This window comes from Callospermophilus lateralis, chromosome 10 (assembly GCF_048772815.1).
Source record: "Callospermophilus lateralis isolate mCalLat2 chromosome 10, mCalLat2.hap1, whole genome shotgun sequence".
In the NCBI taxonomy this organism is placed as follows: domain Eukaryota; kingdom Metazoa; phylum Chordata; class Mammalia; order Rodentia; family Sciuridae; genus Callospermophilus; species Callospermophilus lateralis.
The window spans coordinates 130,375,170-130,391,544 of NC_135314.1; the positions used below are offsets into that span (position 1 = coordinate 130,375,170).

Sequence of the window (16,375 nt, forward strand, 5' to 3'; positions counted from 1 at the left end):
CTTTGTATATTCTGGATATTAGGGCTCTGTCTGAAGTGTGAGGAGTAAAGATTTGTTCCCAGGACGTAGGCTCCCTATTTACCTCTCTTATTGTTTCTTTTGTTGAGGAAAAACTTTTTAGTTTGAGTAAGTCCCATTTGTTGATTCTAGTTATTAACTGTTGTGCTATGGGTGTCCTATTGAGGAATTTGGAGCCCGACCCCACAGTATGTAGATCATAGCCAACTTTTTCTTCTATCAGACGCCATGTCTCTGATTTGATATCAAGTTCCTTGATCCACTTTGAGTTAACTTTTGTGTCACCCCCACTCTTTTGACCCTTCTTTCATTAACTAGGTAGCAAGCTGACTACAGAAACGATGAGAAACATACTAGAACAAGCTTCCATTTATGCCCCAAGATATACAGGCTACCTAAATACAAAGAGAAACTAAACTGCTGGTCTTGATGACCTAGGAGTTCTTTGAGAAGCGGTTTAATAGTGCAAAGGAAAAATCCAAAGGAGAATGATGCTATATATTTCAGACACTAGGAAGGCCCATGGTTCTTTTACACTCCAAAGAACACCCTCTAATAACATCTGATCTCTGAGTATCCATTTATTCCTAAGTCCTCTTTTTCCTGCCCCAATAAGAATTCTCTTAATTCTATTCTACAAAAGAGAGTTATATTCATATCTTCAAGGGAATGTGGAGGGGAGTCTCACTCACTGGAACAATGTCTGAATTCGAAGCGCAGGTGGGAGCCCCGAAATCTGTCAATGGGGATAGGCAATTTAATAATTTCTCCCCAGCGAGGACTATTACTGTGATAGAGGACAAAGGAGTGATAGGAACTTCTATTTGGCTCTCCTGAACCCAAGCTGATGCAATCCTGTAAGAGAGAAGCAAAATAAGGTGTTATTTTCTTGAAGGGAGCACCTGGATTCTGTGTATCACTAGGACATTTTCTCCTGTGTGAAAGTTTTATTTTCACATCAGGCTAAATCTATGAAATGAGAGTGTACTTGACTTAAATTTAATACTTTTAGAAACAACTGTGTGGATGGTATAAGCAATTAGCAGTCACAATTGGTCCTTGTTTTCCTTGGGGCAGAAGTTACCACACACATTGCTTGGTAAATTGGAGGGAAGCTAGGTAGTGCATCTGAATCACTAAAATAGACTCTTAATCTTCAATGAGAAAGGAGAGTAAGTTCCATGAGAGAAGTTGACTACACAGCATTGTACCATATCATAAAGAAATACTAAATTATAAATCAAAAGAGCTTGCTTTCTTAATTTTCTTTAGTCCAGTGTTGGACTTGCATTTTAGATCATCATTTGCTGACTTTCCTTGGATACAAACAAGGAGGGCCAGATTTAACTTGACCTGTTCCCAAAGTTGCCATGAAGATATAGTCCCAAGAGTACCTGGGTCTCTGTCCTGGAGGACAGGAAGCTTTGGGCAACATGATCAGGAGCATCTCCCTGACACACAGAAGCAGCATGACTGACTAATGGCTTTGCTACTTTTGACACTTTCCATGCAAACCATGGACACGTCAAGGTCCTTCTGTTTTGTTTTTAAAATGATACATAAATTACTGTTTCCATCACTGTTTCAACATTCTCCTTTATTTCTGGCTTACTTCGGAAGATGATATCAACTAGTTTTACCTTTTTCCTCTTTCAAATGGGAATGATCCCTTCTGCTCTGCATGTCTCATTGGGACTGTTGCCAATACTCAGAAGTGAGAATTACGAAAGACTGATTTGCCTTCTATCAAATGCACTGCAAATGGTGCCTTGTTACTAACCAGGAACTTAGCTGTGATATGTCTAAGGGAAAAACTGACAATATAAATATTGCATACCAGGTCTCTGTTTTCAATGAAGAGTGCCAGAGGATCCTTGTACTACATGAGCTGGAAATAATGTTCCAGGACTGAGTTTGTTGTTCTTTATTTCATAACTTGGTACCAGCCAGTGAGTGTCTAAGTTTTACTTATGACCAAAATGCAAATATAATTTTCTAGGTTAGCTTAAGAAACAAAAAGGCAAAATAGAACCTAATTACTATTACCAAAGTAGGCAAGTTCATGTGAGGCAGAATGGCAGAAGAGGTAAACATGTAGGACAGAACTAGAGGGAATAGGTATAAATTGAAACAGGAGGGATTCAGGTCAGACACTAGGAAGAATGTCTGCAAAGGCAGATGACATTGGAAATCACTATCAAAGCATACTATAGGGTTTTCTTGAAGAAAGGGAAAGGGAGAGAAGAATGTATATGGGATGATTTGAGTTCAATCCTGCCTGAAGGAAATGGGCTTCTAGAAAGACCATAAGAACACACCAGAATTATTACATTGGCCTCCATTCTACATGACCGACTGGCAAGCCTTACCTTCAGTATTTCTCCATCTGCATAAAGCACATACATGGTCACTTCAATGTTCTTTTGTACACTCTTTCCCCCTCTTTCAAAATCCCCCTTCTCCAGGGTTAGATACAGGTCATTTCGGATATCACCTGCAGGGAAAGAAATGCCACGTCCTCATGACCATAGAAGTTACACTGCCCCATTTACATGGAGAAACAGGCTAGCATTTGGAACCTCTGGGGCTTGAGTGGGTGCTCAGGGCATTCCAAGCTTGGTTAATAACAATGAACATTCTACCAACATCAGTGCAGCACTCACGATGGTTAGTCATATGTTCTCTAAGTCTGAATCATAAAGATAACCCCTGGTTTATCCAGTGTAGAGAAACTTCTCTTATGCAATCTAAAATACCCCAAAAGGGAATATTTTAAACTCAGAAGGAATAACACTTATTTTAATTATGTCTGTTTTATTTACTAAAATTTATTTATTTATTTACAATTCCAAAACTTTTTGAGTCCAAATAGAGTATATACCCACCATTCCTTCTGGAGACTTTGCTCCAATTACCTTCCCTGCTGGAGTGCCCAGCTAAAGTCCCTGGATGACCTGTCAGTTTTTCTTTGTTTTGTTTGCAAATGCTCTGGAAGTAGATCACTCTCCAGGAACACAGAGTGAAGGCAATGGGGCAGCAATCTGTTATGCTCTTGTTGCTTTCCTGTGCTCGGACTCCATTCTATTCGTTCATCTCTGTTACTCAAGATCCGGCAGGAGAAACTCAAACTATTAGGTCCAAAATGAACCAAGTTGCACCTGCCTTTTTAGGAAGGTGAATTGAAAGGAAACTGGGTTCCTTGTTCAAGTATAAGAAGAGCTTATTAGGCTGCTCTATGTTTATAAATCTGTAACATGGCCAGTTTTATTCACATAATTTTATAAAGAAAGGCTTTTAACTTTCTAAAAAATATAGTAACACCATGGGAAAAAAACTTCAAAGGAAGAAAATAGCAGAGGAAAACAGGTAAGAACAAAATGAAGATGTGTTAGCTGCTTACAGAAACCATCTAGGAGGTCACAGGAAGTTAATTTTCAAAGCAAGCCAATTCAGAAGGCACACATTCTTTCTACTTTCAATTTCTTAGAAAAATTGGCACAGTGAAATATATTTACTATTTAGAATTGCAATGACAGAAACAGGGCTTGGTTTTGGTTAGCAAGTGAGCTTTCTGGTTTAGTCAGAGATAGATGACAATGTCTTTTCTGACCAACTCTCAAATTGTGGAAGCATCTGAATATCCCTCATTATTGAAATTGGGATAGAACAAGACTGGCACATGTGCAAGACTTTCTTTTTGGGTCTTCATGACACCTTCCAGTCTTCATGTCACCTTCCTATTCTAGGAGTGCAATCTTGTAATCACAGTTATTTGGATGCACAAGTTTTAAAAGTATTTTGGCTCAAATAGAGAAGAGCAGCCCAAGATAAGTACTTAATTATTCTCTGGGAGTCCTGATAACTTTCTCTAATGTGTGAGAGCCATTCTGTTTTCCAAACAAGCAACTCTGAGGCTACCATGAAGGGAAGAGGAAAATCTGTTCTAAAAATCATATATAAGGGCTGGGGTTATGGCTCATTGGTAGAGCACTTGTCTAGCATGTGTGAGGTACCACATATAATTAAATAAATGAAATAAACATCAACAACTAAAAAAAATTAAAAATCATACCCAAATGCAACTGTTGCATATGTGGGACCTAAGAGGGTATCCACCCTTGAAGTCTGTTCAGACTTTCCTCCTGGGATGGATAGAGCCTCTGTTTTGAATGTGGATGAATTTGGAATCTTAATCTGCTTCCTCTGGGCATTCCTGCTTGTGATCTCCTAGCATACCATTAATAGAACTCAGGTGTGCAGGCGGAATGGTGAAGGCAGGTAGAAAGAGAAGGGAAACTCAAATTCATCCGTTTGATATTTTTAGGACACAGAATAAATAAAACCAGTTCTGAAAAGTACTGAAACTCCTGAAAGTCCAAAATTCAAACTTAATTGGGAACTTTACTATGGTCTATTGTTATTATAATAGGATAAATCAGATTTAGTTACACCTGTAATTTTTAGCAATTAAAACAGAGCCATCTTCTGATAAAGGCTTTTGGTTTCACATTAGCTTTCTTACAAAACTTAAGTAATTATTCAATTTCTAGAATGATTTAGCATTAAGTGAATAGTCTAGAGAATTTTAATGTCTAATTTGAAGAATAAGTGCTGGTTTAAAATATTAGCCTTGCTTGCATTCTCTGGAAGTTTTTCTGAAGATAATCTATGTGGCTTTAAGAAGCATATTTCTAAAGATCATTGGAAATATTTTTTTAGGTTGTACAATGGCTTTTGATTTTCATGGCTCTATACAAGGTTAACCATGCTACAGTGAACATGTACTTGAAATGAAATGTTTTCAAAATTTTCTTAGCAACATATTACACAGAATACTAATATAAAACTGGGCATTGTCTTGGAGATTATAATCATAGAATTTGATCTGCGTTGACTGTGTGGAATGAGTTCATAGTTTCTGAGGAGGACATTTTAAGCCAAAATGCCAGTTTCAAAATGGAAGGACTGAGTGAGATAGTCCTTCATTTTTCGTTCTTTTCTAAAAATAGAATTCCTTTGGTGATTGTATACCTGAGGGGAAAAAATTTAATACTTACAAGTAACTCTCAGAGTTACAGACTAAAGAAGCTTGATTTCATCAGGTCTTTGCCTGTTCTTTATTTGTGGAATAGACCTACCTAGATCAGCACTGTTCTTAGATATTAGGCTCCCTTATGGGTTGCCATTTTGCAAATTATGGTTTCAATGAAAAATGGCATTTTTGTGAGAGTTAATATTGCTGCAGGTGGGGGAAGCTTCTTGTCAAAAGCTTTCTGGGATCTTTTAAATTGAATTGAACCAAAACACCTAGAAAGCACGTGAAAAGCCGCAGGTCTGTCTTACAGAGCCTTCCAGGACTCCCCTGCTCTTCAATGGTCCTTACTGTGTGTTACATGTTTACAAAATCTACCAGGACCATCATGCCTTTGGGTTAAGGCATTGTTGTCAGGAGGTTTCTATAAACTTTAGCACCAATTTCCAGGAAATATTAACAGGAGAGGGATGAGGACAGGCACATTACGATGAGGATGGGAAAGAGAAGGCATGAGCAGTGGTTTTGGAGATTAGTTTGCAGACCGCTGCCTGGCTCTCTGTATCTGAATCACCTGGGGAGCTTATTAAAATTGGATTTCTAGTATCTAGCCCTTCAAATTATATTGTGTGTGTATGTATGTGTGTGTTGTGGTGTGTTTAAAAGCACTAGGTAATTCTGATGCTCTCCATCGTTTACATAAGACGACCAAAATATGAGGTCGGCTGGGAGGACACTGATAAAGTTTGGTTAAAGTGAAGGGCTGGACAGCTCTTAGGCTGTATGGAAATATGCTGGGAAGGGTTTGAGGTTTTTCTGCAGGATGTGAAAATAGGTATTACTGAGGGTGGTCCTGCTGATGAGTCTTCCTTTTAGGAAGGGCCTTGGGCAGCTCTGCCTTCCTTTGTTAGGTGTTACCTGTTTTCTAGGGATGGTAGAGGATATTATATCTCAAAGTATTTAGTTCTTAGGTACCATGCAATAGAATTTTTGAATGAGATGAGTGAATTGAGTTTATTCTTGTAAGGGGGTCTCAGAGTAAACTGTCTCTACTGTATTCACAGCTCCCATAATAGCCCATGTCAGCTGTTGGTACAGTTGTGGTCAGGGAACTAGGTACTTAACAGAGGGCAGGGGTTGGAAAACTTTTCCTGTATAGACAGTATAGGCAGTAAATATTTTAGGTCTTGTGGGTTGCATATGTCTCTATTACAGTATTCTTTGTTTTCACAACTCTTTAAAAAATTCTTAGCTGGTAAACAGTACAAAAATAGATTCCTGGCTAGATTTGGCCCAGGTTATAGTGTGTTGATACCTGGCTTGGAATGTTTATATAAGAATAGCTATGCTACACTGTCACTATGCATCAAAAATTTCAACTCTTGAGAGCCTACACAAATAGCTCCTGGGAAGGAGAAATGTAATGACTCTGATGCTACCTTATTTTTTTCATCTCTAATGATATATTTTACAGAGATGCAAAAAGACTAGAACAAATTTAATAAATTCTTTTTATAGCTGTTAATTCAGACAAGAGAATAATAATTTCTTTTTTGCACTGAACTTTGTTTTAATTTCTCAAAACAAGTTTTTAAAGGTGTTAAAAATTTAAAAGAAAGCTAGGCATAGGGCTATTTCCAGGTCCAAGAAATCACCATGGTGTTGCAAGAATGTTCTTGAGATAGGTAAAGATCAGAGTGTTGGGAAGAGTGGCAGGTTGGCTCCATTTTGAAAACAGGTTGTGTGTCCTCAAAACTTGCCTGCTCTAGCAGCTGGCTCAGTCTGCTCAGAGGCCATGCCTTGGGTATCATTGACAGCCTGATGCTACCTTATTATAATGGGAAATATTCTAGGGTCCTTATGGAGTGAGAGGTCTGAGAAGTAAACAGCTCTATTAAGTCAGCAGAAATCTTGGAGGTCTGGGGAGCACTGCTGATGAGTTGCCATGTGCCATGGCATTCAGCAGTAATAGATCTGACCTTCCGAAGACATGCATTCTAGCATGACTCTGGAGAAAAAGAGCTCAGGATATGTTTGCAGGTTTCTTCTAAGAGCAATTTTCTTAGAGGCCTCAGAACTTCTCTGAGGTTTAGCTCAAGCACTATAGCATTCTGCCAGCAAGAGAATCTCTTGCCAGAAACTCCAGCATTATTTGAAGTTTGGGGCCCTGTCTCAAATGATTCTGGCCTACGTAGAAATGGTTCATAAAGACCACATAAGTTTGGGCATTCAGTCTGGTTTGGATTATTTATTATATTTATGTCCCTTCTATATAAATTATTCATACCACATATTAGAAGGCATTGAGTTCAAATAAAATAGCACTTAATAGTATATTATTTATATTTTGTATGCATCTAAATAGGATTAGGAGGAGCTTCTATGAATGTGATTTCTTTCCCTTCAGACCATAGACAATAAGATATATCTTATCTTAGAAGATACAGCAGCTTACATGGAATGGTGCCAATTCTATCTTTTTGTAGAATAGGAAGAAGTCTCCTGACAAAAATCATTGAGATGTGAAGATACTAACACGTTACATGGAGTCTTGAACATATGAAATCAATGTTTTATTTTGTAGAAGTTTTTTATTTTCTTGAGGGAGAGAAAGAAAAAATAACAATCTTGGGAGAGATTCTTTAGGTATCCAAAAAAGACGGGCTCTTTATTTTTCTCACCATGTCTTTGCAGTCACACTTCTGGTATCTATTACTATGAAGTCAGTGATGCCCTCTGCTCTAACAGGATGACAGATATGGGAATAGCATGACATCATTATATATAGTTATTCCTTTCTTGGGTCAGGAATATGATGATCTTTTAACCTCTTACCAGACCAGAAATGATCATTCTTAAACCATCCCTTAGCAATAATACCAAAGTATCATTTGACACAGATTAACATGAATCCATTTGTGACAAATCAGTTCATCACTTCCCTTGAGAAGACCATTCTTTCGAAAGTGATATCTCTGTACATCTGCTCTCTTTATGAAGTATCTCCTAGCAGGGCTGGAAAAGATAAACTTTCTGATTCTGTGTGGCTTGGGGTAAGTACTACTCATTTTCTTTTCAGTTGCAGTAACTCTTCTGTCTCATAAAACAATCCTTTCCCATCTCTATATACCTCAGACTTGTTAAGATTTTCTAAACATTCCAATATGTTCTCAGATATTAATGAATACCCTAAGTAATATATGATGTCATAGGGTGGGCGAGTAGCTTCTCTTTTTGTCTTTTCAGTTACTGGGAAGGTGAGGCTGATGAAGGATTAATAATGTACATGACACCCCACCTCAGTATTGCAACATTCCATGAAACAAAGGAAGATGGTAACAAAGCAGGCAGTAGGCAGACAGGACACAAAAAAGCAGGAACTTACACCCAACTATCTTCATCTCTGCATCAGAGAAAAAGGGGCGAGAATGAGGGGACAGCACAGAGAAAAACAAAAACAATTAAGACAAACAGGAAAAGAGACAGAAACATCACTGCAGGTCTGTGATGAAATATGCATTTTATAAATCAGAGATCAAAGAAAATTATAGTGTATTTCTGAGTACAAGGGCAAGAGTCAGGGAATCCTCTAGAGGGATGCCATGTCTGCATAGCTGTCTTCTAATGGGCAAGTTCAGGACAACCCAAAGAGGAGGGGTATTTGCCTCAGATCTGACTCAGGGAAGAACAAAACATCTCTAAAGCAAAATATTTTCTAGGGCATCGTTCTCTGAGAGGTTTCCAGACTAGCAGCATCACCATCACTTGAGAGTTTGTGAGAAATATGAATTGTTGAACCCTGGCCCAATTCTACTGAATTAGAAACTCTTGGTAGTGGGCCCAGTAATCTGTGTTTTTCCAAGCTTTGCAGGTGATTCCAACACATATTAAAATTTGAAGATTACTACTTTAGAGAAAAACTTATTCTTTGTTTTAAAACAACATATTAAATCAAAGGTGGACTTCTTATGGCAAGACAGAGATCATTTAATAGAAAACTTGGCCTATACCACAGTCTATTAAAATTCAAGTCTTATGAAACAGGTTAAAATGTTGTACTTCCCAAAGAGCATAACAGAGCTCTGTCTTTCCATTGACCCCAGGGCATGAAGTTTCCAGGAAAGATATGAAATAGTGATATAGAAGATGTTACATCTCTGTTGGCTTAGACATGATCTGGATAATGGTACAGCCCCTTCTTGAACACGAGGTTTTAAATTATTCCTTTCAAGTTATGGACTTTTGGCTGACAAGAGTTCTTCAAAGTTTGATTATGGCTAATTCTGACACATGAGTCACAGGGAACTATATTACTATCTACCCGTTACTATGGAATATCTTTCTTTCCTGCTTATCTTCTTTAAAATAAAATCTAGGAAAGAAGTAAAAAGGTGTTATAGTTATTAGTTTCTGTACTGAACTAAAAATGGTCTAGAGAGAAGGAGAAGTACCACGGAAATATCATGATCAACAAAAAGTTATATGTGTGCAGTTTCAAAAAATGGCTTAAATTCCCACATCTATTTGTTCTTTTATAATCTAAGATGGCATTTTTTCTGGATCAGCATGCCTTTCTCTGGAGCCCCAGGCTCCCAGAACACCTATAGTATCACTGTTTTCTCTGCTCATTATTATGAGCCATGAGCAGAGCTCGATAACTGTGTAGTCAGGGTCTTAGCTGAGGCTCAGAGGAGGATATCTTCTGCTCACATCAACACAGTGTATATTTACACTCCAGTAAAAAGCAATAATAGGATGTCAGAAAGACCTTTTCAGAAAATGGCATCTTAGGTATTAGTGTGGCAATAGCCTATCTGAACTCTTTCTTATAGTTCTGCCAATTCAGTTTGACAGAGACCTATCTAGGCAGTTTGACAAAACAACAAGAACAACAACTTCTCCAAATGAGTTTCTGCCAAATACTAGGGAGTTATTTTTTTTAAAATTGGTGCATTGTAATTATGCATAGTAGTAGAATTCATTATATTATATTCACACAAACACATAACACAATCCTATCAATCTCATTCCCAAAATACTGGGTACTTTTAAAATAAGGACCACAGCTTACGAGTAATTCTAATTTTTCATCTACTGTAATTTCTCAGACTTAAGTGTCAAAATGCTCCTAGTCACTGACAATTGATTTTCTTGTTCTTTCTCCATTTGCCCATGTGTCAAGAAGATGAAGCTTCTTGTAACATGGCCACACAAGTATTATGAGGCTGAGGGACTGCTGCAGCCCAGGTATAATGTTCTCACAGTTGAAGAGTGACTCAGAGGCAAGAGGAGGGGTGGCCAGAACTTGGAACAGACTCACCAAAGCACTTTTTCTGGAAAACTGTGTAGTCAGGGTCTTAGCTGTGGCTCAGAGGAGGATATCTTCTGCTCACATCAACACAGTGTGTATTTACACTCCAGTAAAGAGCAATAATAGGATGTCAGAAAGACATCCTATTATTGTTTCCCAAGACAGACTGACCACATTTTAAACACACATTATTGTTGCCCTATCAGGACCTGCAGGTGCAACTCTATTATATTGCCCACAGGTGGCATACCCACTCTGACAGTATATTGTGGTACATTAAGGAGGTTGACAATTGTTAACAGCCCACAAAACTGAGCGGCCATCTGTGCAAAAAGCTCTTTCCTCAAGAGTAAAAGAGTGGAAAAGGAGACAAAGTATGCACAAAACCCCCGCTGCTTACTTTCAGTTTTAGCACTCAGTACTTCAAAGGCAGACAACCCAGGAAGAAGCACGCTCATATTCTACCCTACCCCAGACCTCCCAGGACTTCTTAATGTTTCTGCCCAGGGGAGGACAAACTACTTTTGCTTCACCAATGCCTGAGATTGCAGATTTCCACAGTCATGTTGAGCATAAACAGAAGTTCTTTGTAAAGCTGTAGACCAATGATACAAAGAAATACAGACTACTTCAGAAGAGATGTCTTTCTATGGATGAGGTTTTATCAGTGTAAGTTGAATTTTGCTTAAGATTTTGCTTAAATACATTGATTGAAACTTGCCCCTTTCTGGTCTTTGTTTACTTGTTTTTAAACCTATGAATATGTGAAGGTTATTAGAAGAGTAATATCAAAATATTAAATAACTTCTTAAAAGAAAGGAGAGGCTGGGGGTGTAGTTGAGTGATACAGTGCTTTCCTGGCATGGGTTCAATCCCCAGCACTGAAAAAAAAAATGAAAGGAACTTGGAGTATATTTCTACACTGTGTAAATCTAGATAGTTAATTTTGAAAAGATCATCAGATCAATTTTGGTAACCATCTATTCTTTTTTTTGAAGCCAGGCTGCCAAGAAGCCAAGGACTATGTTGGACTCTTCTTTTTCTGATTACTAGGTCCAGAGAGAGCTGAGGAATTGTGTAAAGACAGCATGGGAGAAATGTTCTATGGAATATTCACCTCTATAATAGCCAGGTGGAGGCCTTTCATAAGCATGAACTCTACTTAGCATTTAGGGATAAACATAATTGATCTAGTAGCCTAAGTTTCCCATCCCTTCCCGTATTCATGAGTAGAAAATGAAGGTTGTGCACAGCAGTTTGCTCTCATTCATAGTGTCCATGGAAAGAGGATAAAGGTAAAAGAAAATAAACCTATGCATAGTCAGTGTAACTGGAAAGCTGCCAGAATTTATTGCATGTACCTTCCCCTATGCTCAGGTCATGCTGCCCTTGGGTATGTGTTGGCAAATGTTCTCAACATGAGAACTGACCATAAAGAACTCTAAACAGATGATGTTAAAGTGGTCACAATCAGTTCATTCTAGCCTGCCATGGCCATTTTAAACAAAAGGAAATAAGCTTTTAGCAGAATATTAAAACTCAATTGAGAGGGTAGGTCCACTCTTCCTGGAAATCTATTCAGATAACCAGATACTTGCCTGTTCACTCAAAGTATGTAGTTCATATTATTTGCTTGATATAGTTTTTTGATACAGTAAAATGTATCTGTGATTTCTATACAAATCAGATTCACTGATACTGAAAGCACATGTTTTAGTATATTCTTCCCCTTGAGCAGGAAATTTTTGTGAGACAATTTTCTAGTGAATATGATAGAAAAGTAGGGTAACAAAAAGGCATCTCTCTGAAGAAATTCATGTTGGTTCCTATCATTCAGCCTCTATAAAGCCCATGTGCTGAACTGTCACATTACATGGGTGAACATGATGTGGGGACTTCTGGAAAAGAACAGATACTTACAAAAGCCAAAGAGTCACTGGTTGCAGATTACAGTCAGCAAACTGATTTGGTATGTGGAGGCATTTAATGGCTTCAGGGCTTTTCCTGAGCATAGCTCATGACCTGCCTCAAGAGAGGAGCAATGGATTCCATCTTCCTAACTCATCTATCTCCCTACCCAGCCCCAAGCAGTTCTGCCTACCTGGCATGATGACATCAGGAAATCCCAATTTTCTTGTAATTGCCAATCCCCTATTAAATACCATGGGATTTTCTCTTCGAATCTGTTCCATGTCTCCACGAAGAAGCTGCAGGGAAATAATAAGACCTGCAAAACAAAAATATTTTCTTACTCAAAACCACACTTTCACCCTGTTATATAGTACTAGAAAAGACACAAAATTCATTTTTATTTTTTATTTTTGGAGTGCTGGGGATTTAACCCAGGACGTTACACATACTAATTACCACTCCACTAATGAGATACATCCCTAGCTCTGGTATTTTTCTTGAGAGGAAACAAATAATACAGAAAACATAAATGCATAAATTATAATGAAGAAACCTTTTATAAAGCTAAAGGAATTTAGGTCAAGGTGACCTCAATATCCTATAGAATCACAGACTAAGATCTAGGAAACTGAATTGCCTTCCTCTCTGTTCTCCAGTACCCAGCCATGGTCTGCCTGGACCCCAGTTAATACAGAGTGAGAGGATGGAACTACCTAAGTTTTACATTCAGGAACTCAGAGAAAGCTACAGACTAGAAACAAGTGTGACCAATGAAGAATTTGGGTCAGGGTATCTCATATTCTGGAAATGAGTGAACTAAAATGTGCTGGGTTTTATGCTAGGAGTATGTCAACGTGTGGGAAGTAACTTGCTGGTGCAACTTTTCACTGGCTTACAAAGAAAGCAAAAAGCAGACGTCATATTCTCTCTTCAGGAACCACAGCACCACAAAGAAAAGATGGGGTGCTTTTATGGGCTAAACCTCACATCAGACCTTGTGAGAATTTCAGACCCTCCAGATGATCTTTGTTCAGAATTTAAGAATATGTAATGTTCCCTAAGGATGAACTGACTTCTGGCTCATTACATGCATCTTTGGATTTTCCACAAAGTTAGAATTTCCTGAGGTACACCTTTGTATTCCACACTCCTAAGGGTCTTTGCTAGCTAGAAGGCTGTTAGAGTCCAGCTTCCATGGAATTAGAAATCATCACCTCTGAGACAGTGAATTGACCAGCTGTTTACAGGACGATGAATTTAGATGCTAATCTATGGGTCAGCAGGAAGCATCCTCAATGATTTGTAAACTTGGGAGTGGAGCAGAAAATAAACTTCTATAGAAGCGAGGAAAGAAAGTGTTATTAAAATGAAGGCAGTAATAAGCATAACTGTAGAATAATGACCTGGAAATGCTGAAAGGGGAAGGTATAGAAAAGTAGAAAAAGAGAGTCAGAAGAGTCACTCCAGACATCATCTAAAACAGATAAAAGTATTCCAGAAACTGGGAATATGTACTCTTGTTATTGGCACTATTTGGTCACCTTCCAGAATCAGAAATGAGAGAAGGTGAGGTATAAAGGAAAAAGTACTATGATCAGTTTGGTCCAAACTGGGAAGGCAGCTAATCTGCTTCTGCCTGTCCTATAGGATCAAAAGTCCAGAGATGTAGCCAGGCTGTGCTAGCCAGTGATATGTTATAATTCCAGTTTTTCAACCCTTGCACATGTTTGCCCAAACTATAAGGCCAGTTCTTTAGTTTCCATTTTCAGCAGGATAAAACTCAGTTCCAGAAAAACAATTTATCAGGAAATTGGAAGGATTGGGGCTTTTTATTTTAAAGGAGCTCACACAGAGACAAAGAGAGGAAATATGGTTCTGTTCTAGTTCAGACAGAACCTTAATATTATTTCGTTGATTCTGCTAAACTCATATTTCTAAGAAACCCTGGGATTATATACATGGTTTCCCAGGCATGATTAGTACTAGGATTACAGTGTCCTGAAATGCAAACAATATTCCAGGGGTACTATGGTTTAAAAATCAGGTTTGGGAATTTTGACCATTCAAGTACTTTTTTTTTTTTTATAGATTAATCACTTGGTGAACTAAACTACAATTAGTTTATGAACTTGAAAGGTTGTGGGTCAGAATCAAGCCCACACTGATCTCTGTAGAGGAGTTTAGCTTGGGTGAACCTGCCCTTTCCTCACAACCCCAACTCATTTATCTTCATTGTCTTCACATGGCTATCAAATCTTATCAACAGGGTACACAGAAATCTACTGACCTAGGAGCTAGCCCAGTATGAGCAAATAGCTAAGGATAAGAGAGTCTCTAAAATTTGAGGGGGTGACAGTTGGAGGGCAAAGGAAAAAAAAGTAACTATCATTCTGTATTGACAAGAATTCAGTTAAGCACCTAGTGTTTGCCTTAAGCCTCTGCATTTTTTGAGTACCCAAAATGACCTTTGAAACAGACTGAATTTTCCCCTCTCTTCTGAAATTGAGAACAACTTCTTTATGCTGAGAATGGAAGCTGAGGGGCTGCCCTCACATGGTCTGACAGACTCCAAGGAAGCCAAGAATAGAGATTGCTCCTTCCCCAGGCATGTCTAACACAAGGTAATTACATCTACATATATATTCCCTTCCTTTTGTCTCTTCACCACTTCCTCTCTTTAAAAGTGAGTTAGCTCACTCTTAAGATATTTCCAAGATGGAATTTTGGAACAATGAGAATCTTTCTATCTTCCTTCAAAGCTGGCTTTGAATAAAATCCATTTTCCTACATTTTGACTCCAAATATTTCTGGAGCAGTGAACATGGTAGCCCAGCTTCTTCCATGGTTGTCACTGCTGCTGCCCAGGAACCCCTTGAGGAAAGCGAAACTTGTGAGGATGCAGATTGAAGGTTCTATGAGAGTTACTTCTAGCTTTGGAGCTACCCAAAAGGATTCTGAAAACAGCTATTTCTACATTTAAATAAGAGAAAGTCAGGCTGGGGTTGTGGCTCAGAGGTAGAGCGCTTGCCTCGCATGCATGAGGCGCTGGGTTCTATACTCAGCACAACGTAAAAATAAAATAAAGGTATTCACCTACAACTAAAAAATAAATGTCTAAAAAATAAGAGAAAGTCTCCGTTTGTGCAAGAGTTCAGATGCAGAGGCATTGAAAGAATGAAAGAAACCAAAAATGGAGGCTATAAAAACTGTATCCCCTTTCATAAGGACTTTTATCCTGAAACTTTTGGATTTTCTTCCTGGTTCTGAACCCCTGGTTGATTGAGGTACATGCCAAATAATGCTAGGGCATGGTCCTCAATGCAAGAGAGTGTCCATGAAGAGCTCAGAAAAGTGATCCACTCACCTACCCAGTATGTAACCAGTCCCTTGGTAACACTTGATATTCTACCTATCCATCATCTCAGTTGGGACCTAAAATATAAGAACTTGAAATTAAGTTAAGGTTATCCAATTTCTCTCTCAATGGATCCCTCTAATTACCTGACATAAGAAAGCCATTTACTGAATTTTATCTGTTGTTAAATTGGCCAATAAAAAAGTAACTGGACAAACTTATTTTTGTGTGGAAGCAACTTTGCTTTGTCCCTGCACCCCACCTTCCTGGTGCCTCTTGTTGAATGAGAATTACATAAATTAATCTCAGTCCAAGACATATAAATGAAGCTAGTTAGTAGTAATTTAAAAATAAATAGTAGTAATTTAAGAATAAATAGAAAGCAGTGTGCCAACTGCTTTATTTATTTTCACTTTTCCTTAATGACTTTCATGCTACTGGATTGTGAAAAGTTCAGTCTGTGGATACACATCAAATAGGCAAACAATGGAAATGAAAAGCCACATATCAGAGCTGCACTTATGTAAATTATTGCTTAACAATACATTTACTCTAAGCACTCAAAACCAATGTAGCAATTCTTTCTGCATTTTTAGGTGATTTGGCTTGAAGGGAAAGCAATATGACTTCTGAAACAGACATACCAAGAGAGTAAACTGCCTATGTTTAACAAACAGTTATGTATGCCCACAGTCCTAGCTACTCAGGAAATTGAGGAAGGAAATCATTTCAGCCCATAAGTTTGAGA

At 38.2% G+C, this 16,375-nt stretch overlaps 1 protein-coding gene across 1 annotated transcript in view; it reads right to left on the bottom strand.

The window, feature by feature from the left end:
- Positions 1 to 16,375, bottom strand: part of Dock3 (dedicator of cytokinesis 3) — a 589,707-nt gene that overhangs the window by 116,162 nt on the left and 457,170 nt on the right. The window contains exons 14-16 of the mRNA XM_076867085.1: positions 12,463 to 12,588; positions 2,388 to 2,512; positions 711 to 873 (exon numbers count right to left, since the gene is read on the bottom strand). Of these exons, the coding sequence (XP_076723200.1) occupies positions 711 to 873; positions 2,388 to 2,512; positions 12,463 to 12,588 (414 nt within the window). The remainder of the gene's footprint in view (positions 1 to 710; positions 874 to 2,387; positions 2,513 to 12,462; positions 12,589 to 16,375) is intronic.